General features: G+C 42.7%; 1 protein-coding gene across 2 annotated transcripts in view; it reads right to left on the bottom strand.

Annotated features, from left to right (window-relative positions):
* cc2d1a (coiled-coil and C2 domain containing 1A) overlaps positions 1 to 27,022 on the bottom strand; it is a 76,172-nt gene that overhangs the window by 16,391 nt on the left and 32,759 nt on the right. The window contains exons 18-25 of one of the 2 annotated variants that reach the window (XM_052042058.1): positions 23,852 to 23,925; positions 22,896 to 22,954; positions 21,209 to 21,260; positions 19,961 to 20,060; positions 18,105 to 18,195; positions 15,228 to 15,359; positions 12,467 to 12,522; positions 6,695 to 6,858 (exon numbers count right to left, since the gene is read on the bottom strand). In XM_052042058.1, the coding sequence (XP_051898018.1) occupies positions 6,834 to 6,858; positions 12,467 to 12,522; positions 15,228 to 15,359; positions 18,105 to 18,195; positions 19,961 to 20,060; positions 21,209 to 21,260; positions 22,896 to 22,954; positions 23,852 to 23,925 (589 nt within the window). In that variant the 3' untranslated portion in view covers positions 6,695 to 6,833. Of the gene's footprint in view, positions 1 to 6,694; positions 6,859 to 12,466; positions 12,523 to 15,227; positions 15,360 to 18,104; positions 18,196 to 19,960; positions 20,061 to 21,208; positions 21,261 to 22,895; positions 22,955 to 23,851; positions 23,926 to 27,022 lie in introns of those variants that run through there. The other variant, XM_052042057.1, reaches the window with a different exon arrangement.

Genomic DNA, 27,022 nt, shown 5'->3' on the forward strand with positions numbered 1-27,022 from the left:
AATTGTCAACGTTTCGAGTTGCACTGTCCTGATGCAGGGTTTCAAACTGAAACGTTGACAATTCCTTTCCTCTTGCAGATGCCGGTTGACCTGCTGAGTTCCTCCAGCAGATTGTTTGCAGCATGAGCAAAAGTTCTTTTAACAAAATAACCCAGCTCTACCAACATATGGTCCTAAATCTCTTATTTCAGGAGTTCAAACAGTCTAGGTTTGTGATCCAACCCCAGAGACTCCAGCACAAAAATCCAAACCAATGGATCAGATTTCAGATGAGCCATTAACCCAATGTTAACCACCATCTCAGGTGGATGCAAGAGATCCCACAGCACCAGTTGAAATATGATGGAATTCTCTCTGATGTTCAGGCCAGCACTTAGCCCTCAAACAACAAGAAACAAAAGCAGATCTTTGCTCTGTACATAATGACAGTCATTCCATCCAACAATGACCAAGTCGTGAAAATCAAAACATAACTGCAGATGATGCAAAATCTGAAAGAAAAATAGAAAATACTGGAAACACATCAGGTCAGGCAGCATCTATGCAAAGAGAAAGAGTTAACTTTTCGGGTGGAGGATCTTTGTTCAAACTGGCAGCTGGGGTGGGGGGGGGGGGGGGGGGGGTGGGCAGGGGGGAAGGTACCTTTGACCTGAAATGCCAACACCGACTAAGTTGTGCTTCATTAGCCATGAGAAAACTTAAGGTTTTCCCAAGATTGCGAGAGGCATTATAGAAATGCACATTACTTCACTCACTGACACAATAATTCCCCATCATGGCCAAAGAATGGCTCTGAAATCCATAAACCCAGTTTTAGAAAGTCTCTTAGCACATCCTTCTACACCAACAGCTTCACAACAGCAGCTTCCTTTGTAGTACTTAATGCTGGCTAAAGCAGCATTTAATTTTTTTTTAAACAAAGATGTGAATGGCCTGTTAATCTATTTCAAAGATCCTGAATAAGTGACAGGCTATTCAGATACTAAGAGAACCACCTTGTTCTCCTCTGTATAAACCCTGAATGATGAGGAAATGAGCCCAGAAACTGCTTTACTACCTTTTAACAGCACAAAAATAGCATTGTCATTCATCTTAGTGATGCTTGTAAGATTCCATGAAGATCACAATTTTCAATGTTAGATCCCACAGACAACATTGTTGGGTTTCGCTATGTAACACCTGAAGGCGACAACATCCATCAAAATCCCCACCATCTGGGCCTTGACATCTTTTCACAGCTACCATTGGGCAGGAGGTACAGAAGCCTGAAGTCCCACATCACCAGGTTCAAGAACAGCTACTTCCCTTCAACCATTCGGTTCTTGAACTGGGAAAACCCTAATCACCACTGTAGTTAGCAACACTATGACCTCTGATCACTTTGCACTAAAATGAACTTTAGGCTTATTTTGTTGTAATTGTGCTTTTTTTCTTGTAAAAATTGTGTATAATTTAATGTTTTAGTAAGTGCTGCTCATATGTTGTTATGTGTCTGTGGTGCTGCTGCAATTAAGTTTTACATTGCACCTGTGCACACATTTACTTGTGCATACGGCAAACTCGACTTTGATTTTGACACGGTCAGTTTCAGCAGAGTGCTCTATTAATTTATTCCTTGTTCTTGCAGCTGTGAAATTTAGCCTTGCAGGTGCATTCTCCACTGTCACCTCTCAAAAAGGCATAACGTAGCAGAAGCTCTCTTGCAATGACTACTCAATGAACAGCAATGGGAGAATGTTTCAAAGGGTCAAGTGGACAGATTGGTGAAGTAGCAGCCACAGGAGGCATGTTTCTATGCAAGGGACCACAAAGACACTCCAGCGCTACAACCAGGTGTTATGAGGAGGAAGTTGGCCTGGAAAGTCAAAGTTGGGTTTATTGTCATCTGCACAAGTCCATGTGTGCACAGGTGCAATGAGAAACTTACTTGCAGCAGCATCACAGGCACATAGCATCGGAGACACAACACTCACAAGATCCCTGCAAGAGTAATACTACAAGTGCAGTTCATGAATGTGAGAGCTTTGGGGGATGGGTTGCTCTGCCTGCTCCTGTGGGTGAAGGAGAAGTAGATAAGGTGTTTACTGCTCTAGTATCAAGCTTGTGTTCTCTCTTGTATCTGGGTGCCCTCCTTAATGCAACAGGGAGCAGCAAACTGTAAGACAGACAAATAATCATCAGGAGCAGCCTGAAATGATTCCAGGGCTGGGAAGCTGAAAGTGACCATGAACTTTGCCTCCACAGGCAGTCAAGGCCCAGATACTTTAGGCTGATGATCTCGAGGATAAAAATTTCAGTCTGAGTGTTAACCCTTGGAAAAACCTCTCTCAGGCCAGTAAGGCTGAAAGCCATGTTGAAGAAATATTTGGCATACTGCAGAATCATTGATATCATCTGTGGGGAGTTTTACACCAAAGAGGTACCAAGGAGTGATAATCCCGCCAAGTCAACAGGGGTCAAACTTCCAGACTGGTGCTTTGATACTCAAATGGGTACAACATCGTACCCATAAGTACAGCTCATTTAACCAGATAATACAAAGAAGCTAACAACCAGACTAGGCTTGGTTCACAAACTGTTAAGTGATTTTCCATCATGTTGCATCAAAAGGGCATCACTCCCATGATCAATAAAAGTTTGAACAGTTTCTGATCCAGTGCTTTACAGCCTCATTCACAGAGGTCACAAATAGCACTATAATTACCCAGGAATTAACTCATGCTAATTCAAATCAATGAGAGTTTGGAAACAAGCTCCTCAAACCTGCAATTAAAACCATCTCTACACTGGGCAAAAACAAGACTTTGTGTTTGATAGAAAGGATAGAACTGCAGAATATGATTCAAAGATCCCAGTATATAGTCATAGGATAAATTAAGTCTGTCCTTTTGTCTATAAATCAGGAGATTAGAGCAAATGGTACTGTGGAATGCCTGGAATCCTACATTTGGCTTATGGTAGTTTAACTTAAGGGACCTTGTTGACTGTCAGCTCAAGTAAAAACCATTTTTGGGTAAAAGAACATCAACAAAATTCTTGGAAAAGACTCAAAGCTTTTCACTCTTTCCAAGGTCACAGATCAGCCACGATCTTTCAAACTCCATACATCTAATCTTGCGCCAGTCATTGATAATCAGAAATCAATCCACCTCAGATGTAACATCAATAATTTACAGAAGAGTTCCAAACTTCCCAGGCAGGGGCAGGTAATATTCATACCACACACATTACAGGCAATATGACCATTTCCAACAGAGAATGTCAAACCACTTAGCCCTGACATTGACCAGCATTATTATTAGCAACACATGGGGTAACCTATGGACTGGAAACTCAACCAGACCAGCCACGAAGAGCAGGCCAGTGGCTGTGTATCCTGCAGCGAGCGACTCACCTCCTGACACTCCAAAGCCTTTCCAGTATCCGCAAGGCTGAAGTCAGCTCCAACAAGTTTGAAGTGTTTCAACAGCATTTAGGATAAAGCAGCCAACTTGATTGGCGACAATCCACAATCCTAAGCATTCATTCCCTTCACTACCAATGCACAGCATCTCCAATGTGTATTATCTACAAAATACACTGCAGTTACTCATCCAGGCTACTCCAATAGCACCTCCCAAATCCACTGCCTTCAGGCTCTCCTCCTGGCCACACACAATATTGATTTGGAACTGTATTTTATTCCTTCACTGTCACTGGGTCTAAACCCTGAAACTCCCTCCCAACAGCACAAGAGCAGCTTCATCAGAAGGACTGCAGCAGTTCAAGGTTCTCCATTGTCTTCAAGGTGTGTTAGCGATGGGCAATAACTGGTGGTCTTGCCAGCAATACCAGATCCAGGAAGAGCAAATAAATGACATTTTAAAAAAAACTTGCACATGGAGGGATTTCCTAATTTCATTCCTGAAAAGCCTCATCTAATTTTCAGAGTATGCCCACCAGCACTTTACTCTCCAAACAGAAGGTAAAGAGAAGCTATCTGTTCAAAGAGTTTCTCTTAATAATGCCAAGTGTTTGAACAAATTACCCATTCCAAAGTTCCCAAGACTACAAACCTGATTTAACCCTTTGATACAAGCATCATTCTGTTAAATCTATGCTGTATTTGTTTCCTCTGAGGTCAAGACATCCTAACCAAGGTGTGGTAGTGGAAACTGCTTAATGTGTAGTCAATCCAGGGCTTGATACAGTAAGCACAATTCTGACCCCCTTGCATAGTTTTCTTGATACAGATCTACATTCTATTAAACTTCTTGATCATTCTTGTACCCCTGACATTTTAATGATCTGTGTTAATGGTACTATCTCCACCCTTGCCACCCAGCCCTCTTCCCAAGTCTGTTTGGATGTGTACTTTCCAACTTTTCTTTGTTTAGAAAGTATTCTGCACCATCCTTTCAGTTCCCAAGTCTATTACCTCACAATATAAGCTATTTGCTACAGTTTTTCTATATTCAATATCTTTGTAATTTAGTAGTTTGAACTACACAGCCTACAACGTTACCTGTCTTAGTAACATCAGAAACCCTAGATATATAATATGAAAGTGACAAACTGTTTAACCCAACCAATCCATTCTTGTGATGGACACAAGAGACTGCAGACACTGGAATCTGGAGCAACACACAAAATGCTGGAGGAACTCAGCGGGTTAGGCAGCATCTATGGAGGAAAATAGACAGGCAAAGTTTTGGGTTGAGACCCTACATCTGAACTGAAAGATATAGTGGAGATAGCCAGTATAAAATGGTGGAAAGGGTCCACCCCCTTCCCTCCACTTTTTTTTTTTATTTATACCTACACACACACACACACACACACACACACACACACTGGCCATCTCCTCTCTTATCTTTCAATCCATTCTAGTATTCACATGTTCATGACTTTGTTCCATATCCCTTGATTCTTTCCTTCAAAACATCCCCAGGCCATCCAAACTATTCTTAAAATGCTGCAAAGAGTATTCACAACAGCAATGTGCATTCTTCAGTTTCTTCCCCACTGCAATCAGGTTCCTGAAAAACCATACCACCACCTTGGACTACATTTCTTTATCTCTCTCTCTACTTACACTAGTGTTATTATGTTTATTGTGTTGTGCAAGTTGTATATAATTTATAGTAATTTAAGTTTGTTAATTTGTGTTTGTCATGTCTGTAATGTACTGTGCTGCTGCTGCAACAAACTCAGTTTCATGCCATTTATACCGTGTATGTATGCCTAGAACAATAACGTTGAACTTGAAGGCATTTTTAATGTAGGAAATTATCAGAGCCTGCTTCCTGTGTGAAAGTTGGCATTTCAAAAAAGATTGCAGGATGGCAGCAGGATCAAAGGGAAAGGCAAAGGGCCTCACTCTAACAGACCTCCTCTCAATCCAGGGCAGAACTAGAAATTTAGCCCAATGGTAAACTGTCTTTTAACCAGCTTCAAACCAGGTTTTCTATCTTCCTCCTTAAGTCCACAAACCAGTCTTTTCCAATAATCCCATACCTTGTCACCTACTTCCTGAAATACCCCTCGCAACACTCCTCATTATCAACTGAAGAAGATGTGGGCCAAGCAAGCTCTCTATCAACGTTCCACAGTGCTCACACAGAACTATTTAGTGGCCTAGAAATTCCATCATACAGTGCTGCTTTACTTCCCCAGCACTACGTCATGCTGTTTCCTTTTTCAGGTTGCCTGGGAAATGTTTACATTGTCCTGTGACAGGTGCTCCTCAGAACACTTCCAGAATAGGTTTTCATAGAGATACCACCTTTGCTCCAGCTCTCCTGGATCACTGGAACCCAACCTGGATAATAGTAGGCCCCTTTTGAGTTTTCATATACTTTATTTCTCAAGCCGTGCAGCACCCACCCCCCCACCCCTAAACATCTAACTGCCCCTCAATCCTGCTCTGAAGACCTGGATTCCAATTTTTAGCTATCACCCTTCCCCGGGTTCTGATCTCCAGTGACGTTCACAGACATTCGTACCACTTAAACCCACAATATGTATAAAATTATATACTAAACTGTAAAATAATAAAACTATTTCTTTGAACATTCCTATTTTTGTTTTAAACAGTTGGTTCTTCCCACAAGATGATATTAGTATACTGGATAAACAAGCACTCAGTACAAGTGTGCCAAAAATCAGAAGGTGATCGAGATACTCCTCCTTAACCATTTGAGAATTTGTTAAAGGCTTGCACTATACAAAAGATTTGATTATTTTGTATCTCCTGCAAACTAATCAGTTGTGATATTTAACTGTCAAGCTTACGCCTGGAAGCTTTGTGGCTGCATCACAATGTAGAATTATAATTCTCAAACGATTAAGGATGAACTATGCTACTGGACAGAATCTAGCAGTTTTTATGCAGGGGTTGGAGGAGGATAGTGGTACAAACCCTCTGGTGAAAGGCTACAGTGAAAATTGTCTGATGATTCCTTGACTTCTACAGACTTTGCAACAAACAGGAGGGATTTTTCTGCCTTCCTTTGCCAGTTCTGATGGAGTCCCAACTGGAAGAGGTATCATGTCCTCTCTCAGGGCAGTGATTAGCCCATTCCAGGATTATGTGGATATGTGTCAGATTTCCAGTACTGGCAGAGAGAAGTAAACAGTGTATTTCACTTTGACCTCAGAAGTGTCTGGATTTCTGTTCAGTGATTTTGAAGAGTTCGTCATTTCCAGGGAGCTGGCTTTCTCGGATTTGTACTTTCTTCATTGGCTCCTCACCACAGACTGAAACTTAAGTCTAAACTTGAACCAAAAATAGAAACAAAACAAAAAAGGTTCTGCGGATGTCTGCAGGACAGCTGTCTCGGGCTTTTATTTCGTTAAGTTAAAGAGCAAATTGAGGATCTGAAAAGGAAATTAAAAATTAAAACATGAATAGACACTGAACTCAAAAGCCAAGTTGAGCACTTGCAGAATCAGGCAATCTGCCAGATACTGGCCCAGAGTCCCCCAGGTCAGGTGGGGTCAGAATCATTACAAGTACTCATACGAGGACATGCAACCCCCAGAGTTGGGAATTCATGGAGTCAATAACTTATGCAATTCAATTTGATGCTCCATTTTTCCCTGGGACACATGTCCCTCCATTATATTCTATTTATATAGGAACAAGAGTATACCATTCAATCCCTTAGTCCTGTTCCATCAGCTGCACTTTTTGATCTACCTGCCTTAGTTCTAAAATGCAATCAGATTATAGCTTGGTGGAAGGAAATTAAGATAGGACAGACTAATCACAGCACCCCTTGTTTAGAAGGGTAATGATCGCAGCTATATACATCCCTATTGAATAGAGATGGCAGTTTTCACACGAGACTGCCCACAGGAAATCCGTCACGGAAAAATATGGAGCGTTATCAAATATCAAGTGCCCAACAAAAGGTGAAAGACAAAATTAGAGATTAAAATGTACAATAGAATTATACTTCTCTGGTGCACAACTTTGATTGGTCAGGACAAAGTCATTGTCCTGTGTTTCCAGTTTTGAGCACATATACTCCCGACAGCTCTTTTCCAGTACCCCACTTACAACCTTTAACTCATATTGCATCATTACTATTCCTACTTTGTATTTCACAGCATTAAATTCCACCAGCCTGTCTACATCTCAAAGTCTTACTATTTTGCTCATAATTCACTCTACCCCCAAATTTGGAAGATGTGCTCCATACACCCAAGTCCAAGTCATTAAAATACAAGACAAGCGGTGGTCTGAGTACACCTTGGGGAAGTCTCCTGTACAATTCTCTTTTGTCCTAAACAAGTTCACTACTGACTCTTATCCTCTGTTACCAAGTCAATTTTCTATCCATGCTGCTGCAGCCCTTTTCACTTCATGGTCTTCAATCTGGATGACAAACCCATTATGCTCTCTGGAAACCCATATAAACCACATTCACCACCTTTTCCTCATTGAACCTCTTTTCAATAAGAGTCCACTAGGTTAGTTGGGCATGATTCACCTTTAAAAATCCATGCCATCTTTCTCTAATCAAGTCATGCTTGTCTAAGTGACTGCTAATTCTGCCCCTGATGGTTTCTCCAAACTTTCCCTACCACCCAGAGAGGAAATGATGCTTTAACTACTGGGTTTGTCCCCATACTCTTTTATTGATCAATTTTTAGTCCTCAGGATGCAGCCCCGAATCCATAGATGTTTGAAAGATTATGGCCAGTACATCAGCCATCTCTTACCTTGTTTCTCTCACCAACCCAAGATCCATCTCATTTGGACCAGGTAATTTGTCCACTTTTAGGCACAGCTTGCTTTTCTAGTACCTCTATCAGATTTCAGGCCACCCAGAATCTCAGCTCCTTCCCACCCAATGATGCTGCTCAACCGCTAGATTGTCCAGCAAATTGTTTGTTGCATCTCACCCTCCAGCATGTCTCCACCCTCACCTTCCTCGCACCTAGCTCCACTATCTTTTTATTGCCTACCTCCATCGATCACCCACCTGCCTGTCTCCCAGCTCCACCCCTCCCCCTATCTGGCTCAATCTGCCTGTCATCCTTCACCCCTCCTCAGTCCACCAATCAGCTCAGGCTCCCGTCTCACCACTCCCCCTCCCTCCTTTACATTGGCCATCTCTCCTCAGTCCTGATGCAAGTGAACCAGAATGTCGACAATTCCTTTCCTCTCACAGATGCTGCTCGACCCACTGCGTTCCACCAGCAGATTGTTTATGATCCCAGCTGCATCTTCTTTTGTCAATACTCCAAGAGCGTAGCCTTAGTTGGCAAACTCAGATGTATAGGAGTGATTTAGTCAGCCATATCCTCCTACATCGCAAGTAGATTTTTTTTTTGATCTGACCAGCTTCACCTCTCCACTTATCACTCTCTTCCTTGCAAACCATTTTTGGATTCCTTTGTGTGCTTGGGTTTCCAACTGATGAATCGTCGGCTCTGAAACCATGCTGATGAAACATCTGAGTTTTCATTAAAACTAGCAGTCTATACAACTGATTCAATTGTACCTTCCACTCTATAATCCACTTCAAAATGATCATTCAACAGCAATTAATTTACCCATGTATACAGCATCAATACCCACTTGGCAGTCAGACAGCTATCAAAATAATCATAAATGACTGTTCAGTTAGACAACATGAAAGGGCATGTTACATAAAATTTCTAAGTGGTTACATTACAATTTTTTTAAAAACTAACACTCAGAAACATGCATTAAATTAAGAATACTGGGAACCATAAAGTACTTGAAGAAACCAGTTGTACTCCAAATGATACCCAGTACTTTTGTTTTCTATTTTTTCCAATTACTACTCACATAGCCTGTAACAAAAAATAAATTGGACATCAAGAGTGTCAGGACTTAATGTAGGTTCTTACATACTCTTTAGCACATAGAACAGTACAGCACAGCACAAGAACAGGCCCTTCTGCCCACAATGTCTATGGTGAACATGATGCCAAATTCAACTAAATCTCTTCTGCCTGCACGTGATCCATATCCCTCCATATTCATGTTTAAAAGCTTCTTAAAAGTCATTATCCAATCTACTTCCTCCACTCCCCGACAGCCTGCCCAGGCACCTCCCACTCAAAAAAAACTTGCCTCACACATCTCCTTTAAACTTTCCCCCTCTCACCTTAAATGCATCTCCTCTAGTATTTGACATTTCTAATGTGGGGAGAAAGATTCTGACTGTCCACACTATCTATACCTCTCATAAATTTATAAACTTCTATCAGGTCTCCCCGCAGCCTCCAACACTCCAGAGAAAACAATCCAAGTTTGTCCAACCTCTCCTTATAGTTCATACCCTCCAATCCAGGCAGTATCCTGATAAATCTGTTCTGTACCCTTTCCAAAACCTCCACATCTTTCCTGTAATGGGGTGACCAGAAGTGCACAAAAGAGATTGAAATATTCTGCTGGAACACAATGGTTGTGTTTCCTGACTGGTCATTATGCTCACTGCAATACGTTAGAATTTGAAACAAAGTTTTTTTTTTAAATAGCAAAATCTGTCACCAGTTATCTCACTTTACAATGCATAATCTCTTAGTTATAGGAAGATTTGAGCCAATGAAATCAGACTAGGTAGCCTGACCAGACAAGGAAAAACTACACACATTACACCAGAACCTTGCATCAGTGCACTGAAAAGGTAATTAGGGATTATCCAACCATGGAGATTCATCCATAGGATCAGCCATTGGTAACTAGTTTACAGTAACAGAGGTGGGGGGGGGGGGGGGGGGTGGCGGGGGGAGGTGATCCATTGGTTGATCACTGCATATTCAACAAGCACAGAAGGTGCACTCTAAAAATTAAAAGGGCAACACAGCAGTTAGTGCTGCTGCCTCACAGCCTCCAGGTGATAATCCTGACCTCAGCTGCCATGTGCATGGAGTTTCCATATTCTCTCTTTGACCTTGTGAGTTGGTGCTCCAGTTTCCTCTCACATCCCAAAGATGTGATGGCAGGTTACTGTAAATTGCCATTAACCCTTCTAGTGGGGGTAAAAAGAATCAGAGTCAAGAATCAGTTGTTGGAGTCCAAGGAAATAAAGGGGGTATGGGACTAATAGGATTGCTCCCCTGGGAGCTGGCATGGATATACTGGGCCATGGAAGGGCTACATCACAAAAGGAAGCCATTTGGCCTGTCACATCCATACCAGCCCTCTACCAGAGCAATTCTTCAGAGGAATGGCCTCTTTCTGTCACTGCAGGGACAGTATGCAAACAGGAAAAAACATCACCCTCCCACACCCAGCAACTGAAAGCCCACATGGACTCCAGATTTGTGAAATAAACAGTGCTAAAAACACAGATTAGTACAGGCAGCAATACACCAGGATAAACTTGCCAAAACATCACCTGTGCCTCTAACTGCAGGCAGAGATCATAAATACAAAAGAATTCAAGCTAGAAATGGATGCTGGCACTGATATAGTATTCACAAGAGCAGGAATCCAGATATGCCACATGATGCTTCATCTCTTCTATGGTTAAGAGATTTCCCCTCCATTGACTCCGTCTACACTTCCTCCTATCTTGAGAAAGCGGCTAACATAATCAAGGAACCCTCCCACCCCAGTCATTCTCTCTTCTCGCGTGGGGAAGATACAAAGCCTTGAAAGCACAAACCATCAGACTCGAGGACAGTTTCTATCTCACTGTTAACAGTCTCTTGAAAGGACCTCTCATATACTAAATGAACTCTTGATCTCCCAATCTACCTCATCGTGGCCCCTGCACTTAGTTTACCTGCACTGCTTTCTCTGTAACTGTAACACTATATTCTGCGTTGTTTTCTTTTCACTACCTCGACATAATTGTGTATGGCATGATCTGTCTGCATGGCATACAGAAAGCTTTTCACTGTATCTCAGTACACGTGACAATAATAACCAATACCAAAGAGAGTACAGGGGAGACAGTGAACCTTGAAATCTTTACTTCATGACCAACAAAAAGATGTGCAAGATCTAGTCGCTCTATACTCAGTGTAGCCTTGATATACTACAGACTTCCAGAGGCTTCCTGTTGCTCTGATCCAGGGAATGATGTTTATCCAGTGCTGTGACCAAAATTCCAGAGGGCTGGTCAAAGCTGGGTGAGTAGATTACGTGGGCCCAGGAGCCGGTTCTTCATTCAATAAGATCATGACGACATTATCTTGGTCTCCACTCCACTCCTCCCCTCCCCATGGGTTGGTTCTTAGAAAGATAGGATTGAGCAAGTTATGTTTGTATTCACTGGAGTAAAGAATGAGAGGTGATCTTATTGAAACACAAGATTGACAGGATGGATGCTGAGAGGATGACTCCTCTAGCAGGGGTATCTATAACTAGAAGGAATAATTTCAGAGTATGGGATTCATCATTTGATGATGAAGACAAGGAGGAATTCCTTCTTTTAGAGATGTTTTTACTGGCAGAATTCTCTACCGCAGAGAGCTGCAAAGTAGTCACTGAATATATACAAGGTAGGGATCAACAACATTCTAACTGCAGGAGAGTCAATGAATATGGGGAGGGAGCAGGAAAGTGTGCTGAGACCAAGACTGGATTGGCCACAATCTTGTTGAATGACACAGAAGTTGACCTACTCCTGCTCCTATGTTCTTACATATCGACTGGTACTAAAATCCCTCAACTCCCTTTGAGACCAAACCTCTGTCCATCTTGGCCATAATATATTCAACAATTCAGAATAGCGTTAAAGTATATCACGTTATAGAACTCTTGAACATAGTGCTTCAAAAACTGAGGTATCAGAATATTTCTCACAAGAAACTCATGCTCTTATGATGTGCAGATAATGTATGACAGTTCAGACCAAGGAAACTAATTGACCCAAACATGCTTCATTCAGGACCCATGGATCAATGAATCCCCATTATCAGCTCCCCCCTGCTGCAATACAAGAACTGGAGAGATACACGTGCTTACATTGTACTGATGTGGGTCTGCACTTACCTCCCGCTCACCACCTGTGGAGCATCCCGTCGTTCTTTTGTCTTTGGAACTGCAATCTGTAAGGAAACAAATTTGACTATATTCACATCTTCCTCCACGTACTTGCTGCTGTAGCATGACAGAAAACCTCAAACAGTGCCCTGCTGGCCAGTGAGAGACAGCAAATGGGGTGGATATAAGCAGAGGTGTTCCACCCCTCCTCCCCATTTACAGTACCTGCTGGTTTCAGCCTCATGGGGAGCTTCTGTTCCCCTGCCTTTGGCTGCTGCCTGAGGAAAGTAGAAACCAAAGGACCAAGGAAGTCTCTCAGTGAGGGGCACAAGTAGCAGTCCCAGGTTCAAGTCCCACTCCGGTAACATGCATTAAAATCTAGGTCGACACTTCAATGCCGTACAGAGGGGACTGCTGTCCTGTCAGAGCTGTCTTTCAAATGAGACATTAGACCAAACCCATCTGCTTACTCTGGTGGATGCCAAAGACCTTGTGGTTATCTCCAGTATCTTGGAAAATCTTTATGCCTTAATCAACATCATGGCAAACAGCAATATGACAATGACAAGACTCACTATCATCAGGGTGAAGAAATCCCCTCTCAGTCCTGAAGGGCCAACCCCTTATTTTGAATCTGGTGACCTCCGCACCCTCCATGTGCAGATGATTTTTAAACTTTAAGACCCATACAACCAATTCCCCTCCCACCCCCACTCCACCACCAACATCCCTTTTCCCAACACCAGAATCAATCTGGTGAAGTAACATCGCACTCCCGCTATCCCAGATACATCCTGCGACGGGACACTGGACATTCCAAGTGCAGTCTCACCAGGGCTCCATATAATTATAGAGACTTTACACTTGTATTTAAATTTTCTTGCATTGAAGGCCAATATACAGTTTTCCTTCCTAATTACTTGCTGTACCTGCATGTCAACTTTCAGTGATTCGTGTACAAGGACACCCAGGTTCCTGTGAACTGCAACATTTTTAATCTCTCACCATTGTAAAAGAAAAGCTCTACTTTTCCAAGTTTTTCTATCAGTGTGGATGACTTCATATTTTATTCCATCTGCCATGATATCTGTGTCCCATCCACCTCATACTTTGCATTATTAGCAAACCTAGCAGTGACCACAACAAGGTGCTGCTGTCTCTCTTCTTAGTTTTTGTTTCAGAAACCTGTGTGTAACTATCACATTTCTACTCACTATTTTCCCTTAATTTCATGGCAGATCCTACAGAACCCACACCCTGGTCATTGAAATCCAGACTCTCAACAACACCTTGATTCACAAATTCTGCTGCTGTAATACTAATTTAAAAGTGATTGCACATTGAAAGCTCTCACACGGCAGGATATTTACCATCGCCAGGATTGGTACCTGCACCACGATAGGAACAAAACAATTTTCTTAATTATATGATGGCCAATAATGGAAAATACAAGCCAAGACAGAACTACCCCACCCAAGCAACCAACCCTTAACCCCTGGAGACACAAGAGACTGTAGAAACAAACAACCTGCTAGAGGAACTCAGTGAGTTCAGCACCTTCTGTGAGAGGAAAGGAATTATCGACCCAAAACGTTGACAATTCCTTTCCTCCCACAGATGCTGCTCGACTCACTGAGTTCCTCCAGCAGATTATGCCATGGGTATAGAACAGTACAGCACAGTACAGGCCTTTCGGCCCACGATGTTGTGCCAACCTATATAAACCTACTCCATGATCAATCTAACCGTTCTCTCCAACACAACCCACTTTTCTTACAACCATGTGCTTATGTTGGAGTCTTTTAAATGTCCCTATAGTATCAGCTTTTACCACCACCCCTGGCAGTGCGTTCCAGGCACCCACCACTGTGTCAAAAATAAAAACCTACCTCTGACATCTCCCCTAAACTTTCCGCCACTCACCTTAAATGGATGTCCTCTGGTAATGGCCATTGCCGCCCTGGGGAAAAAGGTGCTGGCTGTCCACTCTATCTATGCCTCTCATAATCTTATACACCTATATCAAGTTGCATCTCATCCTCCATTGCTCCAGAGAAAAGCCCTAGCTAGCTCAACCTTTCCTCGTAAGACACGTTTGCTAATCCAAACAGCATGCTGGTAAATCTCCTCTGCACCCTCTCTGAAGCTTCCACGTCCTTCCTATAATGAGGCGACCAGAACTGAACACAATACTCCAAGTGTGGTCTAACCAGAGTTTTATAGAGCTGCAACATTACCTTGTGGCTCTTGAACTCAATCACCCTAACATATTACACTTGGAACTCGCATAGAAATACTCTTAACCTAGAATATGTACAATGTACTCTTATCCGAAAAGCAAGGGCAAATGACACATCCAGAAAGCTTAAAATGGCAACAGGGATTTCTACTGAACCTCAGGAACCTCCATTAACCAAATATTGTACATGCATGGTTTAGTTTGTAGAGAGCCAGGAAGCTCATCATCCTAACCACAGCCCAAAACCCAAGGTAACCATCCAAAATGACACCATCTCCTTCAGAGAAACAACTTTACAACTGAGCAAAGAAACAAGACTTTAAATATATCAAAAGCAACAGAACTTCCCATGTAACATTATATCTGTAAGATAAATATTCACATCCTGGCTTCCCTGCTCCATATGCAGCAGACAACAGAAACATTTGCTATTGTGACATCCTTAAAATTAAACGTTTACAAAATGACATTGAAGCTTCAGTGTGTCAGCTTCAAAGAGCTTTAACTTTTAATGTTACAGTGCTACCGTACCACTGGCAAGCTCTGAGCATCAATGACGAGCCACTTCTCTGTCACTCTCTCGAGCTGCTGGGAGCTCAGCGGCTCCCGGATATTTACAATCACCTCCAGCCGACCTCCAGTGGTCTTTCTGCCATCCAGAACCTAGAGCAACATTAAGAAAAAAGTTATTACATGTGGCAAGGACAGAAACAGCAATTGATTAGACCTTGCATCCTCCCAGCCTGGTGGAAAGAAATCCAAGTAGACTGGTTCCGATGGGTTTGCTAATTCTCCAAGAGTTCCATCCACAGAAGAACACTGCATCACTGAATGCTGAGGAAAAGGAATCATGATTTTGCTGAAAATCTCAACTATAAGCCAAACCATTATAAATAGTTTGGAGACACGAGAGACTACAGATGCTGGAATCTGGAGCAAAAAAACTGGAGGAACTCAGTGGGTCAAGCAGCATCTGTGAAGGCAAAGGGATAGTTGACATTTCAGGTTGAGACCCTTCATCATAAATAGTTTAGTAGAGTTATTTGGACAGCTGGCAGCATGATGTGTGATTTTCTTGTAGTGACCGCAAATACAGTGAAGTTTTGTAATTACACCATGGATCAGATAGTTGCCAAATCCCCCTCTACTGCCTGCTCAACCATTACCTCCTTGCTGCCTTTACAGACACTGCCTTGATTCTATCAGAATTGATGGTTTGGACCATCTCTGAACAGTGAATTCCATTGACCCCATCCAGGAAGAGCAGCAGAAAGGAACACAAGACACAGGCACCGGTACCAGCAACAGGTTGAAGTTTTGCAGCTTAGACCATCGACACACAGCTTAGCATGTTATACTCTCAGTCTATTAGCTGTAACCAGGATCTTAGCAGAAACAGTGTCAGAGTGAAAAGCAATTCAAGAATGCAGACCCACCACCAGCAGCCCTCAACAAGGAAGAGGACCTCTGCCATGCCCCATTCTTGTCAATCCATGAAATGACAGGAGCACAGAAACAAGAGCAGACTATTGATCACCTCCAACCTGCTCTGTTGTCAGGGAGATCAGATTATAGCCAACCCGAATCTCAACTCAATCTGCCTCCCCTGGCTCTGCATCTTTTAATGGCTTGCCTAACATAAATCAGGGCCTTGTTATTTTTGATCAACAATCTGCCTGAGCAACCATTTTAGGGAAAGAGTTCCCCATTTCCAAAAAAAATTGTGCAGAGTTTTCGAACAACAGCACTGGACTTTATGTTCTGGGCTGGAGGACTTAAGTTACCACTGAACCCCTTACTCTCCACATTCAAGGGACACTTTCCACACTCGCACTGTATTGCTGCTGCAGAAAAACATTTCACATCATATGTCAGTGATAATAAATCTGACTCTGATTCAAGGGAATGTACCTTTAACCACATACCCTATGGTGAATAGTTTAATACTTTTAATCCTGTATCATTCCTGTTAATCAGTGTTGTACCTTTTACTGAGTCAATATATCCATGCTGAAGTTAATATAACTGCAAAATAAATCCTATCCAACCATTATACTGCAGCCCACTCAGGATAGAGGCATTTTTTTTGTGCCTGTTCTTTACTCTTTAGGGATTTCTGCATTAGATCCCCAGGTTCATTGCTCATCCACAGTTCCTAGCTTCACTATTTAAAAAAATATTCCATTCAACTGAATGAGCATTCAAGTCTGACCAAGGGTCTTCAGCCTGAACTGCTTCAGTACTGGCTTTGCAGGAGGTACCAGTGTTCAGATGAAGAGGCTCTCAATTAACAGCCAAGCAGAAACAAGTCAGAAAGCCAGGCCAGAATGGGTGTAAACATTCAGGACAGATCGTTGTGACAAAGAAAAAAAAGCAGTCCCAATGATAATGAAACTGAACAATTAAAATCAGTAATCAGCAATATGGAAAACCTATAGAATCAGGAACCTTTTCCAGGTCTGAGAGATGCTGTCTGGTCTCCCCCTTTCTCATACATTACAATCTGTTCCTTTTTCAAAAGACTTAATTCCCCTGAAATTTACTGACGTTACTGTCCTCACAAATTGTCTTGAAGGAGGATACTCAGGTTGCAAATAGATTAGAAGCATCTGGCAAAAAGAACAAAAGCTGACATACAGAAACACATTTTTTTAATGTTGCAAGTGACTGAGGTCTGAAATGTGCTGCCGTGGGAGTCGAGTCAATTATGGCATCCAAAACAGGATAACTGTAAAAGGACAGAGTTTGCAAGGCTATGGGGAGGGAACACGACTAGCTGATTTGCTCCTTGAGAGCCAGTACCATTTTGACCAACTGAATGGCTCCTTCCACACTGCAAGCAGTGGAAGTTGCACAGAGTTTGAGTCAATTTAGTGGTGCTCAAGTTACTTGGTCATAATCTTTCAATAAAACAATTACAGCACAATTCAGGCCATTTTTTCATGAAGCTGTGCCGAACATGTCCCTACCCTAGAAATTACTAGGCTTACCCATAGCCCTCAATTTTACTCAGCTCCATGTACCTATCTAACAGTCTCTTGAAAGACCCTATCGTATCAGCCTCCACCACCGTTTCCAGCAGCCCATTCCACCCACTCACCACTCTGAGTAAAAAACTTACCCCTGACATCTCCTCTATATCTACTCCCCAGCACCCTAAACCTATGTCCTCCTGTGGCCACCAATTCAGCCCTGGGGAAAAGCCTCTGACTATCTACCCTATTAATACCTCTCATCACCTTATACTCCTCAATCAGGTCCCCCCTCATCCTCCGTCTCTCCAAGGAGAAAAGGCCGAGGAGATTTTCCAGGAGATTTATTTTGAACTCTAGTTTTCAAATCACAAAGAAGCCAACTTGTAATTGATACATTAAATAAAGTCTCATTTTAATAACTCATGAAACTCACCTCCAGGATTTCCCGAATCTCACACCGTGATTCAAGTTTGTCCAGCTTAAGCTGAGATGTTCCCACGACACGATCATTCTTGAAAAGTCCCCTGTCAGGGTAAGAAAGAACAATTATTTACTGTTACACAAGACAGTAAATAATTGTTATTTTACACTCCAGCTCTTGGGTAACCTCATGCAATGGTTTGAAGGAAAATTGATAGAATAACTTGGGCTCTATAGCCTCAGATAGTAACCCAAAAGTTATACAATATACAGCAGAATGTGCTGGGGAGTTGGGAACCAAAAGATACTGGCAGCAGGTGAGAAGTGCTGCTCAAGAGATCCATACCAAGGCTTCAATTTTTCCACTGAGGTTCCTGGCAGTACAGCTGAGCATAAGCAAGCACGTCCACATGCTCTCCTATCCCTTCACTATGAGCATCCAATTGTACGAGCCAGTATTGTGGAGACAAGAGAGAGAACAAGGGGTACTTTGCCCATAGCAACATGACTGCCCAGCTAGAATGTCCAACAGCAGAGACGGACAACATCCTCTGCTACGTGGATTAAAGCTTTAAGTGGAGTTTGAGTGGACTGAGAATTAGTTACAAGATGGCACCAGAGTGTGGGGACTCTGCAAACTGCTCTCTGCAGATCCATTCACTACTTCTTTTATAATCATTCTACTCTTTTACATCTAAATTCTAAGATTTTAAGAATTACTAATGTTCTTTTCGCCTTATTGTCTGCCTGCACTGCATTTTCTCTGTAACTGTAACACTTTATTCTGCACTCCATTATTGTTTTCTCTTTTACTACCTCAATGTACTGATGTGATGAAATTATCTGTATGCAAAACAAAAGTTTTTCCACTGTACATATGATAGTAATAAACTAATTACTAGTAAAACTCTGATAATCCTCTAGCCAACAATTTTGGAATCCCAACGGCTCAGCATCCGGTGCCACAGGTGACATTTGCCCACTTCCTCCCCACTCACCAGGGCCCAGGTTCCCGGGTTCATTTCCTACATATTGCCTTCCCTTCCTGCCTACCTGCTTCACTGAGAAGTGTTTTAATACTAACATCTAAAAAAAACATTCATGTAAAGGGTGATGGTGCATTAATTGAAATAAGATCCAATAGTCTAGAAAATTTGCAAGTCTGGCACCAAAGTCCCAAACAGGCTGGATTATCAGAGTTTAATAATCAGCCACTGCATCAAAGGTTTGACTTCCCTGCCATCATGTGGTTGACTTTGGAAAAATCACCCGATCAACTCAATACCCTTAACTCTCTTTGCTGTAGCAAGTTCATTAAGCTCACGTGTAGTCCATAATGCCATTGACCTAACAGTCTATTTACTGAAATGGCCCTTGCATCGTATGGGCAGGCACGGTAGTGTACCGGTTAGCGTAACTTTATAACAGCACCAGTGACCCGGGTTCAATTCTGGCCACTGTCTGTAAGGAGCTTGTACGTTCTCCCTGTGCCTGCATGGGTGTCCTCCGGGTGCTCCGGTTTCCTCCCACAATCCATAGACGTACAGGTTAGGAGGTTTTGGGCATGCTATGTTGGTGCCGGAAGCGTGGCAACACTTGCGGGCTGCCCCCCCCCCCAGAACACTCTACACAAAAGATGCATTTCATTGTGTTTTGATGTACATGTGACTAATAAAGATATTGTATTTATCTACCTGCACTGCACTTTGTCTGTAACACTATATTCTGCATTTTTTTTTCTCACCCTTTTGTACTACCTCGATGTACCTATGTTTGAAATGATCTATCTGGATGGCATGGAAATAAACACTTTTCATTGCATCTAGGTATGTGTGACAATAATAAACCAATTAAAGTGAAAATTCATACCCTTTATGCAGTATTTCAAATTTAATTCCTTTGGTCTGTACCAACCGCTTGAATGCTCGATGTTCTCGGTTGATATTCAATTTAAACTTCTCTTTGAATTCTAGTAAGCAAACAAAGGTGCAATTATAGTAGGCTGCACTGAAGGAATCAGCGATCGAAGACAAACAGACTGGATTGCTGAGAGCTTCCATTGCTCCCACTACCAAAACAGTGCAGCAACGTCCAGGGTGACAGCAGAATGATCAATGGGTTGCCTATCTGTCATCTCACTGTGACCCTGGTCACTCCATTTTACTGCTGTCCATTGATGACTGCTTTCCCTCCAACTCACTGGCTGTGGTTCCCTGCAGTCCACACCTGCTCACCAAATCTAGCAACGATGGTCATGCAAACATATGAATTAACAGATCTTCAAACCTGCTCTGCGATTTAATATCATAGCTGGTCTTATTATAACCTCAATTTCCCATTTCTATCTATCCCTGGTAACTTTTCACTCCCCTTACCAAGAGTTTAATCTCCTGCTGCCTTGAAAAATATTCCTTCCACTGCCCTTTGAGAAAGTTTTCCAAAGAATCACGACCCTTGGAGGGGAAAAGATTTGATGCATCTATTTTACCCTTGAGGCAATTTAGTTTTAAAGAATGACACTGGTTCAAGATTCTCCCACAACAGGAAAAATCCCCTCCATGCCCATCTGTCAAGACCCCTTGTTTCAATCAAGTCCCCTCTTCACCTCTCACCAACCAATGCTGTATGTATTACCTCCCTACACTTTTATTCTATGCCTCAGCTAACAAAGGAAAGGTCCTCGTATGCCATTGATCTTGCTTCTTTTAAGGATGAGCACATACACGCTCCAACATTCCTGTTCCTCCACACCAGTCAATATTGTCCCCTTTACTGTGCATTCCCTTGCATGGTTGCACCTCCCAATTACATTACCTCTCACTTCTCTGGATAAAATTCCATTTGTCATTTTCTGTCCCCAAACTAGTCCCTCATACAATTTATTTAATGATGCAATGGGATCATTTCTATCAGTGCTTGGTCTTACATCCACCTGTACAAAACCACACCTCTTAAGAACATGGCACTGCCTCAGTACGGCTGCGCCAGCCTTGCTTAAGTGAAAGTTCAGAAGTGGGGTGTGAACAACTGTCTCTCAGCCACCACCGACAGTGCAAACTCACCGCGACTTTTGCAAGCCAACGACTGTGGAAACCAAAGCTCTCCTGCTTCACATACCTGGACAGTTTGTGTTCTTCACAACGTTGGTTTTGTCTTTCTGCGCTTCTTCCTGTTGAAAGGAACAGAGTGGCCACCATGATGACAGCAGTACACAGATTCATAAAAGCACAAGAGGTACTAAAGTTGTGCTGATGTATGTTGGATCTTGTAGAACTCAATTACATGAGAAAATAAATACAAAAAAAATACAAAGACAGATAGAAATTAGGATTAAATTTAAAACCAACAACAACCTGCTTTTTTACATGATCTTTAAGAGTAATAACAATCCAGGGTACTTCGCTGGAGTGTAATCTGACAAGTCAGAGATATCAGGACAAGTGATCAAAAACTTGGTCAGGAGCAAGTTTCAAGAATTGATTTAAAAAGTAGATAGAAGAGGCTTAGGGAAAAAATTCCAGCATTCAAAGCTTAAGCTACTGAAGGCACAGGTAGCAACAGTGAAGTGAAGGATGCCAGGTGTGTGCATGAGACCAGAATTGAAGGACAGAGCTGAGGACTGTCAGGTTGAAGTAGGTTAGAGGTAGGGAGGGACAAGCCTATTGAGCTACCCAAGGGAGGAGAATTTTCAAATAAAGGCATTGCAGTACAAAGTCAATTAGATCAGTTCATTGAGTCTGTGCACCTTTGCTCAAGGTTCTCCCAATTTTCAAACTTCTCTGTTCACAATTATACCCACTGGTACTCTCCATCCTCCTTTCTTCCTGCTTGTTGTTCTTTTCGTTCATGTAAAGCTCTCAAATGTCATCAGCAAACAGCACAGGATATGATATTTAGTAGAATATGTGACATAATTGGCACATCCCCATTGACCCTCACCAATTTTTATAGATGCACTATAGAAAACATCCTATCTGGATGCATCATGGCTTGGTATGGCAACTGCTCTGCCCTTGACAGTAAGAAACTTCAGAGAGTTGTGAACTCATCCCAGTCTATCACAAAAACCACCCTCCCCTCCGTGGACTCTGCCTACACTTGTCGCTGCCTCGGTAAAGCGGCCAACATAATCAAAGACCCCACCTGCCCCAGACATTGTCTCTTCCCTCCCTCCCATCAGGCAGAAGACACAAAGGCTTGAAAACTCACACCACCAGGCTCAAGGACAGCTTCTATCCCACTGTTATAAGACTCGTGAACGGACCTCTTGTATGTTAGAGATGAACTCTTGACCTCAATCTACCTCATCATGGGCCTTATCATCTACCTGCACTTTCTCTGTAATTGTAACACTATATTCTGCACTCTGTTATTGCTTTTTCCTTTGTGCTACTTCAATGTACTTATGTTTTGAAATGATCTGTATGGATGGCTTGCAAAACTAAGTTTTTCCACTGTACCTGGGTACATGTGAATATAATAAACTGATTCCAATTAAGATTCAAGCCACTCACTTCAGTGAAATAAAGGTCATTAAACTTTTCATACATTGGACTTTTCACAACACGCTGAAAAAAGTTTGTTGCTGTCTGGTATTGGAACTTACTTTCCCAGTTTATTAAAACAGGGACATCTCTTACTTTCTTGGTATTCCTCCAGCATCATGGTTTCTGTGCCTCATCTGTAGCCCCTGGATTTACCTGGTCTGCTATCCTGTTTTTGTTCTTGGGCGTCCTGGGCTTAACTTGACACCCAAGTCCAACAGCTGGGTCAATGAGCAACTCCTGAGTACTGTTCCACTTACCGTGTTTGGGAAGGCAAATTCAAACTTGACAAAGGCATCCAGATCATTTGGTGCAACACCTGCAGGAAACAGGAAATGGTTATTAGGTATTATGCTGTCACTCAGCAAAGAACAGGCTTCTGCCCCTCCCAAATTATAACCACCCCCATACCCTATCAATGAATGGGTACTGGCACTAGCAGGATACCATCAACCCACCTCAACAATGCCAGTCACTATTTCCATCAAAGGAAAAACACCTGGAAACTAGCTCCACTCCTGTAATTATTCTTCTTTCAAGTGCAGAGGGTATTGATGCAAAAAGATTCTCAGATATAATCGCAGAGACTGTTTAGGATTGCATAAATCAGATTTCAATACCCTGTAGCATCCACAACCATCAGTCTCCATAGATTCTGCTTGCAAGAAAACAGACTGGTTTGGTTCCCACAGCACTTTCCTGTGTGAAAGCAAGATATAGCACATTTGCTTTTTTACCTTCCTTCCCACCGTCAATGACCCCCAAACACTTCCCAGGAGAAGTGCAATTTATTTGCATCTCTTACAATTCAGTGTGCTGCATTCACTCCTCATGATGTGTTCTCTTCTACACAGGGAGAGTTCTCTATACTCCTCGTGATGTGCTCTCTTCTACACAGGGAGAGAGCTCTACACTCCTCATGATGTGCTCTCTTCTACACAAGTCACAAAGGCAGATTGGGTGGTAATTATGCAGAAGACCTCCAGTTAGTTGGCCAGTGTGACAGTGCTTCCAGCTGCCTGTGACTAACTTTCTATCCCACTTTCAGTCTGACCTTAGTTTGACGCCAGCCTGTATCTAACACTCTGAAGACCCAACATCCAAGATAAGCCCGAGCTGCACTGGCTTAGAAGTTATCCTTCTCACTCTAATGACCAATGTTGCCTTCCCACCCAGATGGGTGGGAGTCGGTAAACTGTTAAGCCAACTGTATTACCTGGAGGGGGAGGCAGGTTGATTCCTTTAACGATGAAAAGAATCAAGTCACTATTTGAGAGGTCAGGAAATATTCTGAAACAAAGCAAAGACAGACATCAAAACATAGCCCCACATCAAATTAACTACAGTATTTCAAACATCAGATACAAAGGTCAAAGGGTCAGAGCCATATCAGGACCAGATTGTAATTTGGGTATATACCCCACTGGCAGTGCTGTTACAGAGGCCCTGCAAGCCCAGTTACGTAGATGCTAACGATCTCAAGAAGCTATCTCAACGAAGACAAGATGTCCTTGTCCATTTCCTTCCTCAACAATCTTTCCATTGATGGATTGCAACTTCATTTTGATGTTGTGCAAAAATTTACCTCAATATCTATTGATCGTTTCACAGTCTCAGGATATTTTTCAGGCAATCAATTACTTGTCAAATGTAGTGCCTATGCACAGAATGGCCACCCATGTAACATACAATATAAATGGTGGCTGAAGAATTGAGAGTTTTGGCTATGTAAATACATCTGTATTTAATTTATACAGAGCTTTGTAATATTTTATTTAAACAGATAACAGATTAAAACTAAGCAGTGTACTACATTAATATCACACAAGAACAAAAGAAAATAAGAGCAGTAAGAGGCCACTTGGACCCTCAAGCTTGCCCTACTATTCAATATAATCATGGCTGATCTGCCCCACACCTCCACTCCTTTCTGTGCCAGGTCCCCATAGCCCTCAATCCCCTGATCTTGCAAAACAAATTATCCACCTGCACTTTAATTACTTTTAACGAGCTAGCCACAACCCTCTGGGACAGAATTTCAGAACTTCATTATCCCCTGCGAGAAGAAATTTCTATGTACCTCTGTTTTAAATGACCAAGGTTGCCACGCAGGTCAATAGGGTTGTTAAGAAGTCATATGTTGTGTTGGCCTTCATTAGTTGGGGTATCGAGTTCAAGAGCTGCCAGGTAATGTTGCAGCTCTAAAAACTCTGGTTAGACTGCACTTGGAGTATTATGTTCAGTTCTAGTCGCCTCATGATAGGAAGGATGTGGAAGCTTTAGGGAGGGTGCAGAGGAGATTTACCAGTATGCTGCGTGGATTGCAGAGCACGTCTTATGAGGATAGGTTATGCAAGCTAGGGCTTTTCTCTTTGGAGAGGAGGAGGAATGAGAGGTGATTTGATAGAGGTGTACAAGATGAAGAGAGGCATAGATCAAGTGGACAGTCAGAAACTTTTTCCCAGGGCGACAATGGCTAACACGAGGGGACATAATTTTAAGGTGATTGGAGGAAGGTATAAGGGGGATGTCAGGGGTAAGTCTTTTTCATTTACACAGAGAGTGGTGGGTGCGTGGAATGCACTGCCAGCAGAGGTGGTGGAGGCAGATACATTAGGGACATTTAAGAGATTCTTAGATAGACACATGCATGATAGAAAAATGGAGTGCTAAGTGGGAGGGAAGGGTTAGATAGATCTTAAAGCAGGATAACATGTCGGCACAACTTCATGGGCCGAAGTGCCTGTACTCTGCTGTGGTGTTCTACGTTCTTACCTTAAAACATTGTCCCCTTATTTAATATTCTTCCATTGGTGAAAATATCCTGACATCTACCCTATCAAGTCCCCCTAGGATCTTGTGTTTCTGTAAGATCACCTCTCATTTTCACACCAAAGAACACAGACCCAACCAGTCTAGCCTCTCTAGAGAGGACAATATTCAGTCCAGAAATTAGCCTGGTGAATCTCTTTCAGATTGTCTCCAACATTACTATATCCTTTCTTATGGAAGGAGACTAAAACTGTGTGTATTACTCCAGGTGTGGCCTAACCAACACCTTGTACATTTGTAATTTAAAAAAATTCCCTGCTTCTAAACCCCAAACCCTTTGAAAGTGAATATGCCATTTGCCCTCTTAACTACTTTTAGATGTTTACATGCAGAACTGTCCAGCTATGTTTTTATAAATTGTTCATGGCACGTGGAGGATAGTGGCAAGGACATTTATTGTTCATTACTAATTAAAGTGGATTACCAAGTCATTACAGAAAGGAGTTAAGGGTCAAGCACTGGAGTCACAAGCAGGATAGATGAGGCAAGTCTGAAACACTGCTGAACAGGTTTAGGTTTCTCTTGACAATCCTGTACAATTTTGTGGTCACCATTTCTGATAATAAAGAAACAAAGGACTGCAGATGCTGGAATCTAGATGAAACAACAAGATGCTGGAGGAACTCAGCAGGTCAGGCAGCACCCATGGAGAAAAACAGACAGTCAACGTTTCAGGTCAGAAATGAAGATAGGAAACGGGGAAGCCCAATATAAAAGGGGGGGGGGGGGAACAAAGCAGTGATAGGTGGACAAAAGAGGGGAGGTGGGGTGGGCACAAGGTGGTGATAGGTAGATGCAGGTAAGAGATAGTTATGGGCAGGTGTGGGGGAGGAGGGGAGAGCAGATCTACCAGGAGATGGGTCAAAGGTATGGAGGCAAACAGCATGGGTGGAGGGGGGGGGGGGGGGGGGGGGGGGTGGTGAAAGGGAGAGAGGAGAGAGGAGGAGAGGAAAAGGAGAGAGAGAGAAAAAAAAGGCAAGGAGAAAAGAGATGGGCTAGGAAAGGGAAGAAAAGAGGCAAGGTGGGGGGGTGGTGTGGGGTTTGGTTTTCTTAAAGTGGGAGAATTCAATGTTTGTGCCTTTAGGCTGTAAGGTCCCAAGACATAAAAAGAGATGTTGTTCCTCCAGTTTGTGTTTGGACTTCTCCCAGCAGTGGAGGGGGCAGAGGACTGACATATCATTGATGGAGCGAGAGGGGGAGTTGAAGTGACCGGCAACGGGGAGATGCAGATCATGGTTACAGACAGAGCGCAGGTTTTCTGTGAAACGGTCACCTAGTCTGCATTCGGTCTCGCCCATGTAGAGGAGGCCACACTTGGAGCACCAAATGCAGTAGATGATATTGGGGGAGTTGCAGGTAAATCTGCCTCACCTGAAAGGACTGCTTGGGTCCATGGATGGAGGTGATGTAGGGGCAGGTGTTACACCTATAAGGGGGGCAGTGGAAAGTCCCCGAGGTGGGAGTGGGATGGGTGGGGAGGAAGCAGTGAACCAGGGAGTCATGGAAAGAGCTGTCCCTGCTAAAGGCTGATAGGGGCGACCTCCCTGCTGACCTT

The sequence above is a fragment of the Pristis pectinata genome, chromosome 31, assembly GCF_009764475.1.
Source record: "Pristis pectinata isolate sPriPec2 chromosome 31, sPriPec2.1.pri, whole genome shotgun sequence".
Lineage (NCBI taxonomy): Eukaryota > Metazoa > Chordata > Chondrichthyes > Rhinopristiformes > Pristidae > Pristis > Pristis pectinata.